A 12,402-nucleotide genomic window follows, 5' to 3' on the forward strand; every position below is an offset into this window, starting at 1 on the left:
TTTACTCCAACTTCACTTCACATTACTAGCATAATGAATTAACCTAAGTGGAAAAAACAGAGGATGATCATAGAAGACATTTCCACAACATGCAAACTTTTTGTGACTCTGAATATGTTTTTATGTGAATTAACAGGTGAGAAAGAGAACTTCAGAACATTTAAGGGAGTCCTAGCATTAGATAACCACAATCTCTCTGATAAACACAAGGGAGAAACCACACATGCTCCTTTCAAACTGTTTCAATTTCCAATTCCATTATAGAAATATTTTCTATACAGTTTACAATTCTGGCATCTCTCTATTATAAAATATGTTCCTTTTGCAGGTTTGAGTTTTTCCCCACAACTAATAAAATATCTGTATTAATATTTTATATTGTATATTTTATATAATGTTGTATAATAATTTTTATATAACAAAAATATAATCTGTATTTTGAAAGCCTGGCTCAACAATGATGATTCAATTCACTTTAGGTAATTTTTATTCATATTTTTTATTCAATTTCTATTGGCACAAAACCCTTGACCAAAAACCACAAATTTAAAAAAAGAAATTAGCTGTTCTAAGTGTGTTTTCCTATAGGAGAGCTGGAGTCATTTTCCCACATACTTCAGCAAGGAAAAAAGTGAAATCACTTAAATTTTCTTTCTTCTATGTGCTGACACTTTGTTCACAGGTACTCAGTCATTTTCAGTCTCAAATACTGGCAAAAATGTCTTTAGCTTTAAGATCTCAGAGATGGGTTCATTTCTTTCCTGATAAAAGTCAAGCCCAGTTAGCAACTCCACATCCCGAACACGTGCAGAATGAGCCTGAACTCTTTCTTCGACCCATTCGGAAAGTGTCTTATTTTCCTGTCAAAACAAACAAGAACAACGTTCAAACACATAAAAGGCACTCTGTTGTTTGATGGCGGTGCTAAGCAGTTACCAGTGTTTGAACTGGTTTGACAGGCTAAAGGCCTCCAGATGGTAAAACTTCTTTTGGGTTTTCCTAGGCATCTTTACAGCCTTGCTTTTAGGTATCTCATTTAAACAGAATCAAATGGATGTCTCCTCTTCCCACCTCCCCACTTTCAAAACCACAAAAAACCAAATTATGCTGAAATGGCAAGTATACCTTTAACTACTAAGTACATATGAGTCATGTTTTAAACACACAAGTAGGGATAGTTTTAGTTACAGCATAAATCAGCTGTAGTGCTCAGGCTAGTCCAACAACAGGCACCTGACAACCCGAACAAAGTCCTTACAACATCTCAGTCTTGATTGTTGTACAGTAATAATAGTTGCTAGCTAGATGGGGAAAACAATGAAAATGTAACCACTAATCAATCAAAAATATTACTGTATAGCTCTTTTACTACAAAGGGGGGGTTTTTTGCAAAGAGGTGGAAATTTGCTTTTCCATTAATAATATCTGCTTCTGACACAAATGGCTCACAAAATTTATGTTACTGCAAGATACAATGAATATGAAGTGCAACAATTTTGGGGAGTTTTGCTAAACTTTAGAAATAACAGTTAATTTCCAAAGTATAAAGGCTAACTAATTAATTCTAATTATTTATTTTGTACAGTTAGTCAGCTCTTAACTACCAAAAGGATCACTGGTAAGTTGTGGATTACACACACCACAAATGAGGAGACACAGAAGTTGTTTCCAAGTAGCACAAACTTGCACCTGTCTTGAGTTACGAGTTCAAAGTTATAAATAAACTAAAAACTGGATTTGAGAGCCAGTTCAAGTCCATGGAGCTATGCTTTTGTGTCTGGAGACTCTGCAATACACACACTGAGTTAAGGAACCTTCTGCAATTCAGAGTTTGCAGAATAGATACTCAGCTGGCACAACAATACATATTAGACTCAGATAATTTGTTTTGTTTGCTACAAAACATTGGACTTACACTGTTAGTGCTAAGCATAGATTTTATTTAATCCAAGTATGAATTTCAACTGCAGAACCATCCATCTAAATGCCTGCTGTCCAATTTCTCATAGAGATGGAACAATTGATTGAAGGAATTCTTCTAGCTACATTGAAGTCCTCTGATACCTCTGGAGTAAGTTTATGCTATAATCTTCCATAAAGCTATCTCATTACCCTGTTGCCTTTACTGCTGTTCTTGGCTGTTCTAGGTGACAATGTTTCCGAGCCAAACCTTATCAAACCTTCCTTTCTTCTTCCTTGCTTCCTATCAGCTGATTAGTTTCAGGCTACCTCTACTGGAGCTTCTTGCTTTTCCAGTCATTGTTTTGACTCTCAACTCACTCTCAACCCATTTGGAATGAATTAATTAAAAAGATTCTCCTGATGACTAAATTCCAATGGGAATCAGTTCACAAAGCTCATTGGCACACAGGAGCATAGAACTGTACTTACAGCACAGCTTTCAGTGTTGTCAGGTCGATGAGGAATGATAAAAGATGAAGCATCCAAGGACCCTAAACAGTTCAGTGGAGTATAGGACTTGTTCTTGCAGCTAGTCAGAACCACAAAGTAATGGGTTGGGACAGGGATTTCTGTATTGTTTACATACCTAAAAAAATAAACATCAATTAAGAGATTCATTGCACTATCAAGTATTAAAACCACTGATGCCATTAACAATGTGTAGACTTTTTCTCAGCATAGATCTTTCAATACTATATGACTAAATTTCTTTTATAGTTGAAAAAAAATACCTGCAGCTTCACCATCTATTTCATGAACAGCAAGCATGCATGGATTATTCCTTTTGCTACAAGCAGTCCCACTGAAACCAATAGGACTGCTTACAGGTCAATACTAATTTTTACAAAACCAGAGATACCTACATCTGGAAGAGGCAGGATAGAACATCATATTTACCCTTCATTACATTAAGAATTTCAACCACGTGAATTGGAGAAGAGTGATGAGAAAATTAACTTCTGGTTCCTTGCCAGAAATGCCAAGAAATGCCACATAGTTGTGGCTATGTGCTATAGAAACCAGCTTAGGATAACCAATTGAAAATGACTTTGCCACCCTTTTCTGACTATTCTGTGAACATGGTTGCTTTTGTGTATAAACTGATGAGGAGCTGAATGCTTCCCAAGCTTTCTGTATATCTTCAGTATTCAACAAAACACCATCACTGAAATCATTATGCTGCTTTGTATGACAGACTAACCATGCTGAATAAAACATCCTTATTCCAAACTGTAAGCAATATTATGCGGTCAGCTGGGTATTATGGCATTCTGCTTGGAAGGAAATTGTAGTTTCTCCTCTCTTCCACAGTCCTACTGCGTGGCAGAGCTGATTTTCCTGTTCTCAAACCATTTTTAACAGATGTGGTATGAAGTCTAGCCTTGAATAAAACATCTCCAGTGACAGATTCAACTGTGCAGATTTGTCAGCACCTTTCTACTCCATAAAGGTTCTTACTGTCACAAGGCATTTTCCTTAATCTAAGTTGTAGTTCTAATTCTGTTTTTTCTCCATTTTTTCCTAATCACTAGCATAAATAATCAGTCTTTATCTTTTATGTGTACCTCAAACATGTCAGATGTTGAAGTGCGCTGTGTAAGTCATAGCTATGCAAAAGTACCTCTCAGGAATGTTACATTTTGCATTCCCAGTTACACAATTCAGTGAAGGCAAACACAGAAATCTGATCTTTGATAAAACACACCAGTTGGATACAAAGGAAAAAACAACAAATACGTGAGCAAGTACAACATGAAAGTGAGAAAATTATGCTTAAGCATGTCTTCTGCATATTTAGATGCCATATATTCTCCTTGTATTTCTGTCGCAGAGGCCCAAAATCTAAGGCATAAAGCTTGGGAAACTAATTACTGGTCTGTATCTGTGCCTGTGTAGAGAGATACATATGTAACTGCAAAGCTTTTTTACTCTTTACTGGAACTTCAACTTCTACAGTAGTGTATCTGTTTGTAAGAGTATTTGCTGTTGTATGAGTAATAGTGGATATAGGATTATAAAGAGAATATTCGATATGTATTATATATATAAATAATATCTCCATGATATTTGTTTATTGTTCCTTTTAAATAATAAGTTGCTTACATGGAAATACAGTGGAAATAATATAGAATTTGATTTCTGGCTTTTCCGTGTACTTACTGCTTAATTTCATCAAGACTATCAAAATGGCCATCATTATTGTTATCAAACACTGGTCCACTGATAACATTTACACCATTCCTTTCTCTAGCATACTGCTGAAGAAGCACATTATGGAAATAGTCCCATATGTCTGTCATTAAAAGAAAATGAAAGCATAATTAATATAAATTTGAAGTCATTTCACCACTAAAGAAAAATAACGTATTTCTCTTTTTGCCATAGATTAATAATAAAAAATTCAGAAGTAAACTGCCTGTAAAATCAACTCTTTGTTACACAAAATTTGGATTTCATCAGAAGGGACATACTCTCACTCATCATTGAAAGAGGCACAGTAAATGCTATTATAGTTCTGCAAGGTAAATTGCACAACTGGAGATATAATGCATTCAATCTGAAGTTGAGCTACAATTCTAGAGCTGAGAGGTCAATCATTTCTGGTCTATTTGTTAGTATACCTGTAGTATTACAATTAGTAGGAACTGAGATAATGGTTTTGTGAGGAAATATTCACCACCTGAGAGTCAGTTTAACTCTACGGAACTCACATCTAATATCACTAGACAATTTGGCCTATTTCACAGATGTCATTAGAGAAAACACAATTTGTAAGATGTAAGCTAGTGAGTTTATTCAAATATTTATAACTAGCATGGCAAAAAAGAACAAATGTCTTTTGAGGGTTGAGGGCATCTCCCACTGATTTTCCTCTTCTTCATGGTCTAGAGAATTTCTCATAGTTTTACTTGGAAAAATTTTTCGTAATCTAAATGAGATCTGAATGCATTAGAAAGCTAGTTACATCACTGCTTTTTCTCCAGCTTTTGCCTTACAAAATTCCTCTTTTTATCTCTTTTCTAAGAAAATGAGCCTAGGCCTAAGAGTAAAATAGGATGATACGCAGTTGTAGAAAATTTCTTATCAGTGGTTACAAACAAATGTGAGTCAGGCTTGATTAGAAAAGTTAATGTAGCTTACTACATTTGTATAATTGAAACATCTATTATAGAAATAATATTCCAAGATTAATATTATCTGGTTTGAGTTTCTGCTTGATGAAACAGGCACTTTATCAGGACACTGTTTACAAATTGTGATCTGTCTTCTATTGAGACTTTGCAAAAGGAAAAAGTGCCATTTTCATTCACCTTGAGCATTTTCCCAAGGGGATATTTTCATGAGAGTTTCCTAGCTATTGTTTCATGTTGGTAGATGAAGAGAAAATTAAAAAGTGAACAGGTACACCTAAGCAGAGATCAGACAGGACTATACACAGAAAAAACTCGTGTGTTTCAAAATTTCAAACATGTTCTTTTCAAAAGTCTTCAGAAGTTTTAAATGTATTTTCACAACATCTGGATATACAGCAGGCCATGCATTAATGTTTTTAAGTCCTTGTGATAGCTTTATCAAATCCAGAATAATTACAGAAAATTAATCATAATTAATAAAAATCTTGCAACCTACCTCTGAAAGCTCTATACATGGGAACAATATTGCTGGTAAGTAAGGCATCATACTGTTCAAGAGCAGATGAATTGAAGTCTATATAAAAAGACCAAAGCATAAATGAATGAAATATTATACAAAGATATATATCACTAAGAATTGCAGGTATATGTAATTCAATTGCATTTTATATTTGAGCATGAGCATATGATCCTACTGCAAACGTATCACCTTATTTGTTTGTACAATCTGTTCAATAAATAATAATATTTACTTTGACAATAGGAAATTAATATTTATGCAGAGGAAAAGGCATAGCCCTTCCTTCTAACCCTTTACATCTTTCCAGCCAGTTTTCATCACATTCAAGTTGTTCCATTTTTTAAAGAAAAACTTAAATGTTCTAAACTGAAAATATTTGGATACAAGTAGCAGTTGTCCTACTTTTGGTCAGTCTGCAAACACTGGAAACCTTTTTCTGCCCAACATGCTGATCCAAAAGAAGTTTTTTTTGGTGTTTGGGTATATGTTTAAACATAAACCCACATCCAGCTGATTAAGACTTTCTAAGGTCTAGCTATAAAAAGAACCATGCTCACTGGGAGGATAGAGGAAACTGCGGGTGAAGGTCAGCCCTTCTGGGTAGTTGGAACAATTTTGGCTCTGAGCAGCCGGGATTCTAACATCAGCCCGCAGACAGTCTGAAACAGTGGGAGGAAGAGAAGATGTGTTTTCCTGTGAAAAGGAAAAAAAATAAAAAGGTATTACACCCACGGCTGTGGCTAAGCCAATGCTTTGTATGGTTTTAATTTTCTAGAATGGACTTCATTGAATCTTCTCCTATTTTCATAGTGAATCAGGTCACTGCAAGTAAGGGATACTAATGTTTTCTGGATAGTGTTTTTCCTCTACTTCTGTTTTTAGGTAATTCAGGGAAATCCTTATGCAGCATGTAAAATTGTAGTAGCAAAATAAGGTTATACCTTAGGCAAAAACAGATGACGTTTGACTCATTTGTCACTTTTACATATTTCTGGAAACACAAACTTGATGTCACATCCTCCTGGAAAGCAGCTAGTATACAAAAATGACACTATCATCTTATCTTAGCATCTGAGGATGCTGTCTCCATAAGAATCTGTGCTGCTGAAGACTTATATCTAAAGAAATTCATAGTACATTTGGTACATTTTACTGGCTAGTTTCACTAAGTTCACTGAGACATGTTAACATGCACACTAGATAAGATCTGGCCAAAAGTGGTTCTGATGTGTTTAGTTGTTTCTATAACCTTTACTTTTGTTCCTATAACCTTTCCTACAACCTTTTTTTCAGAATTTTGCAATAGCATTAACTAAATAATCGGAATATGCTTTTTCGTGTTTAACTGCATTTTCTTTTTCATCCTGTACATGTAAATTGCATATAATTTATTTTCATTTTTGTAAGAATTGAATATATTTATTTGTTTTATACCTTTATAAACAGAATAAACATCTAAATTGATTTTCAGTAGATTGTTTATTTTGATTGGTTGAAACCAAGTAGAAATAAAGAAGTAGAATGTTCTTCTTGTGCCTCTTTGTACTCCTGGATTTAAATTTTTTACTTTCTTTTGTCAAAATTCTTTCAGATGCCCATATTATGATTAGGTTGTATATTAATGGAAAACATATATATACAAAAGTCTTTCTTTGCCACCTGAGCACATCACACGTCATTGTCAAGCAAATGTATATCCAAGTACAAATCTGATATCCAATTCATTTGAGCAATTTGTCCTTTACAGTGTCCAAATCAGTAAGGTAAGCTTAATGGATCAGGGTCACGGAAGAAACTAGTGTTTTAAACTTAATGATTAAGCTGTGATATTAAACAACAGCTTTAACCTTTTTATGGTCTCTTATTTCCCCATATTTGTGCTGATAAAATAAGAAATCTCATAGACGTCAGTAACAGACCTCTTCAGACAGGAAAATCAATGTAGAAGTTATTTCCTCAAGACAACTTGGAAAAAGGGTCAAATTATGGGGGAAAATAAGCCCATGAATGTCCACTAGTTTACTGACCCTGAAAACTCAAACAATTTATTCTGGAGCCACATATCCTTGAACCCTGAGAGGTTCATTCAACTATAATTACATTTTTCAGAAATGATGTCATGTAACAGAGAGCAAATAAGCAGAACATACAGAAATATGCATTAGTACAAACTGTCTTGAAGAGTTTGGAAAAAGAAACAGGAAATTTTTTCCAAATTTTTTTCCAAATAGGAAAAAGATCACAATACTCTTAGGAAAGCTTAAAAGCTTCTGATTTTTGAAATCACAGCCTGCCTTTCCTCTGGAACTGATGGGCAAGTTGGAGCACTGTGTTGACAGCATATCCCTTTTACAGAACAGGCTGAAGGGAACCAGCTTGCCAGCAGCTCTATTCTTCTGTACCTTTTGTGTCCCTAAAAAATGGCCATTCCCACTTTTTTAAAACTATATTTTAAGGTAGCTGAAATATAAATGATATCAAAGACACTTTTCATTTTCAGGCATAAGGGCCTTAGGCCATCAGTACTTAACCAGGATTCCTGATGAACGGACCCCATTTTCAACCCATTATATCATATATTTAAGAATAGTACAGATATGTGATAACCTACAGGCTTATTCACAGTGTATGCAGTCCACAGTGGCATCCTGATACCATAGCTGTATCCACTCACATACTGATGATGGGAAAGAAGGCAGTATACATTTTTCTTCTGAAGAACTTTGGGTCTCCCATATGGCAAATGATATGAGCTTGCCTTCTTTACTAAAATTTAAACAATAATTATTGACTTATTCTTCTCTAACATATTGGATGGCACAAAGGTTTAAGAGAGAAGAGAAAAGAATTTAAATTAAAACTTTAATAAATAGAAATAAAAAAAAATCAGTAAACATGGATATGTGTTTCTTTAAGCTTTTATTTCATGAGTGGAATAAAAAATGTAGAAAATAGTTTTCTTATTATGTTTAATGTACAAAAGCCAATGTATCAGATTTTTAAATTCTTGTTTCTTTGAAATCTCATACCAATATATATATTTTGAACTTATCTTGGAGTGCAGTAAAAATGACATCTTATTTGGCTAGGAAGCATTACAATGTTTCCTAAAATTTCCAGAAACCACATAAAAAAGCACACAGAAATATCTATGGGAATTTTTGATTAGAGAAAGACAAAGTCATGGATACAAGGTAGGAAACAAGAGTTACAACATACAGGCTGGAGGTACTCAGATTTTCTCCAAAGACCACTGGAACCTGTATAATTTTTTCCAAGATTTTAATGGAATTCAGATCCTATTCTTATATATAGATATGTTGCTATAACAGTATCCATTGGCATTCTTTAAAGAAACACAAAGGAAAAAGGAAAAAAGACATGCTTCTGACTTGGCTTTCCTACTTCACTTCCAACTGTAATTAATATTGCAAAAACCCCCACTGATACCAACTACATAAAATATAAATCAAGTATAGATTTAAAAGTGCTGATGTACTTTTTGATTTTGTTACTTACTTTCTTCTGTAGTGAGATTTAACCTCTCATTTAGTTTTTCTTCTGGCATCTGTAAAGTATAAGATAATCATTCAGAATTAATCCACAGTTTAGAAAAAACAAAGAAAGCAGAACACACTTGAAAATGATACCAGAAGTCCCTATTTACATGCATGCACGTGCATCCCAGTGCATCTTCAGGAATCAAACTGGAAACTTGACATGAAGAAGGAAGCGAGTCCTCTTTTGGATGTGAAGGACTGTAAAAAGGTTTTCTTAAGAGGTGATTCAAGCTGCCATGTGTTCCATTGTTTGGTGCTGGTGTTATACGCAGCAAATCTGTTGAAACATTTGAAATTTGTAAACATATTTTAAGACTAAAATGGCATTTTCAAAAGTCACTCACTTTGCAATTCTACACACCTCCTATGCATTCTAAATGTAGAAGACATAGCTTTTTCCATTATCTAAACTATGATGGTAATTACTCCCATCAACCTGCAATTTTCTAGGTAGGGGGGTTCTTTGCTATCTTCCACTGCATCAAAATTTGGTAATTATAGACTTGAGTACTGTTGGTATAGTTTTATACATTTCCATAACATTCACAAGATTAGATGATTTAATGTGGAGTACGAATGTGATTGTAACTGCGTTATACTGTGAAGCGTCCTAGCCTATTGCATTTTTCTGTGATGCTTTAATCCATATTTCCTGAGGCACATACTTCCTAATTGCTCATTGCTGGGACTGCAATGATCCCTCATAGGTTACGAGCTACAAGATTCTTATCCCACAATTCCACAGGCATCATTTCAATAGCAAGCCCACATGGTAGGTATTGTTCTCTCTGATTCTTTAATGGAATTCTTCTGCAAACAGAAAAAACCTTCAAAGCAGAACAACTTTTGGCAGTTAACATTTTAGCGCTGTACAGAAGGCATAAGAGCATTTCTTTAGTGCTTTGTGGGAAAAATCTAATTTCTAAATGAATTCACTGAATTTTTAGTTACTCTTCTTTTAGCACTTATAACACTGGTATTTGAAAACAGTTTATTATCTCAAGTACTGGATTGTTTCTACTCACCACACATAAGATTGTAAACCTCAATGTTTTCAAAAGCATCAACTTCTGTTTTCTCTTTAAAGCTTGGGCCATGTGCTAAGAATATAGCCTAGATCATTATTAAAAAGAAAAGGTCATCTAAAGGAATCCAAATTCAAAAACAATTCAGTTCCATTTTATGGAAACTGGGACAATGAAACAAATTAGTCTTTCTGCAGTCATAAAAGTTAAAAATACAGGATTGTTCTGGTAAAGAAGGCAAATTTTGGCCATTGCATATACTTGGAAGAAAATTGCAAAACATAAATTCATTTAGCAAGATACTTTGAACTATATAATGACTCTTGTTTGGGTTTGGGGGGCTTTTTTTCAAAAACCCGTTGCATTCTTAAGTTTTTGGGTCATTTAAGAGTCTATAGCCATGGCTAAAGCAGTTGGCAGGGAACTGTGGAGACCCATTCCAAGCTCTGCAAAGACTTACATCTGTATCACCAATGGTACAACATAGTGCTGGATGACCCTTGCTGGAGTTTGCAAGCATTGTAGCAAACCACTGACACTACATACAATCTCACAGTAGTTTCTACTACTTTATAACCCTCCTAAGCTCTCTGCCATAAGACACAGGAAACATGACTAAAAAGGACAATGACCTGTTCTAAAGCAATATTATGTTTCCATAATAGAAAAGGAATTTTTAACTTATTTTAGAAAGATGACATTTGCTCCTTTATAAAGAAAAAAATTGCATTGGTCATTGTGCCACCAGCGTAAGGTTTTCTATGATTAATGTTTCCAGGGTAATCAGAATTTACCTTTTCTTTCCATACAAACATTCAGCCTCATTCTGATCAGTATACTGACATTTGGTTTTAACAAAGTTGTGAAGATCTGGAAGAATTTGATTCTTGGACACAGAATATGGGACATGTAGTGGCATGCTTGATAATATTTAAAGGTTCACATCACAGAAAGTACATGAAAAATCAAAAGCTAAAGACCTCAAAATATTTTCATTGTAAACAGAAATGAAAATTAGATGAAACTACACTAACTTTTTTGTTCTGATGATATGATTACTCTTGTAAGATAAGCACAGACAGTGAGATTTGGCTTATTTGAGTATACAGGCTTTCAGATGCTTAGGTGAACATCCAGAGCCTATGGAGATTTTTCAGTCATTGCCTTGGTATAAAATGAAATAACAAAAGAATTCAGTGTCCTGTAGCTAAACATGGTGTACTTGATTTACTGTAGTCTACCTGGCTCCCAGCAGCTAAGGTAAGCCCAGAGAGGTTTTACTACAGGACCCCAGTGAAGCAGCCTTGTACACACAGATGGAAGGCAACACAAATATGTGGATGTAGAAAGTGTGTTAAGTTTACATATCTTGTAGACATGGTAGAAAAATCACACTGCAAAAACTATCATATATTCTGTATTCTGGTGGTTTACTTAGGAAACCATGATTTTGTATTTAATAAAGTGCAAGAATAGAAATCATCTTACCTCCATACTTTTAAATTCATTGTTATAGCCATGGTTACCCCCATCACAAAATGTGTAACTTTCATCCCTAAGGAGAAACCACCACAGAGTGTAAATAAAAATGGCACAAATAGAACCAGTTAATAACAGTCATTGTGACACATTGGACTCTGGATCATGTTTTAAGAACTGACTCTGACATAATATTGCAGTACTTACTGCTCATTATAGTGTTCACTTTTATGAAGATGTCTTTCTCCTGTAACAGAAATTGCTATGGACAGAAATAAATTATCCTGGGTGGCTATAAGTGTACAGTGAAACAATGTTTTCAAAATAAATTGAAAAAATGGCTACTTTTGAAATGAGGACTTCACCTAGCTACAAGTTTCAGAACAAGTGTGATCTGCTTAGGAAGAATTCCTCAGTTATATTCTGTGGTGTTTGCATTTTAACAGAAAATTTATAAGGGGAGAACTCTGATACCAGCCTCTGCAGAATAATATAAATAGGAATGCAAGGAATTTTGCCTTACAAGACAAGGCATTTTCATCATGGATTCTGAAGGGTGAAGGTGAGATGTGGAAGTATAGGGTTGGATTATAGAATTAATAACATGTCAGAATAGTCTGACATAGTGACTAACACTTATTTTAATTTACCCGTTGGTGAGACACATGGAAAGATAAAGAGATAGTCACCCCATATTAATTCAATGCACAAAGCACATGCAT

General features: G+C 34.5%; 1 protein-coding gene across 1 annotated transcript in view; it reads right to left on the bottom strand.

Annotated features, from left to right (window-relative positions):
- Positions 1 to 507: 507 nt before the first annotated feature.
- The window catches only part of ENPP3 (ectonucleotide pyrophosphatase/phosphodiesterase 3), a 36,762-nt gene continuing 24,867 nt past the window's right edge, over positions 508 to 12,402 (bottom strand). The window contains exons 16-25 of the mRNA XM_027690900.1: positions 11,690 to 11,756; positions 10,202 to 10,289; positions 9,284 to 9,453; positions 9,136 to 9,184; positions 8,228 to 8,382; positions 6,174 to 6,309; positions 5,593 to 5,670; positions 4,123 to 4,255; positions 2,392 to 2,548; positions 508 to 860 (exon numbers count right to left, since the gene is read on the bottom strand). Coding sequence (XP_027546701.1) covers positions 687 to 860; positions 2,392 to 2,548; positions 4,123 to 4,255; positions 5,593 to 5,670; positions 6,174 to 6,309; positions 8,228 to 8,382; positions 9,136 to 9,184; positions 9,284 to 9,453; positions 10,202 to 10,289; positions 11,690 to 11,756 — 1,207 coding nt within the window. The 3' untranslated portion in view covers positions 508 to 686. The remainder of the gene's footprint in view (positions 861 to 2,391; positions 2,549 to 4,122; positions 4,256 to 5,592; positions 5,671 to 6,173; positions 6,310 to 8,227; positions 8,383 to 9,135; positions 9,185 to 9,283; positions 9,454 to 10,201; positions 10,290 to 11,689; positions 11,757 to 12,402) is intronic.

Source organism: Neopelma chrysocephalum, unplaced genomic scaffold, assembly GCF_003984885.1.
Source record: "Neopelma chrysocephalum unplaced genomic scaffold, ASM398488v2 Primary Assembly neopelma1_23, whole genome shotgun sequence".
NCBI lineage: Eukaryota > Metazoa > Chordata > Aves > Passeriformes > Pipridae > Neopelma > Neopelma chrysocephalum.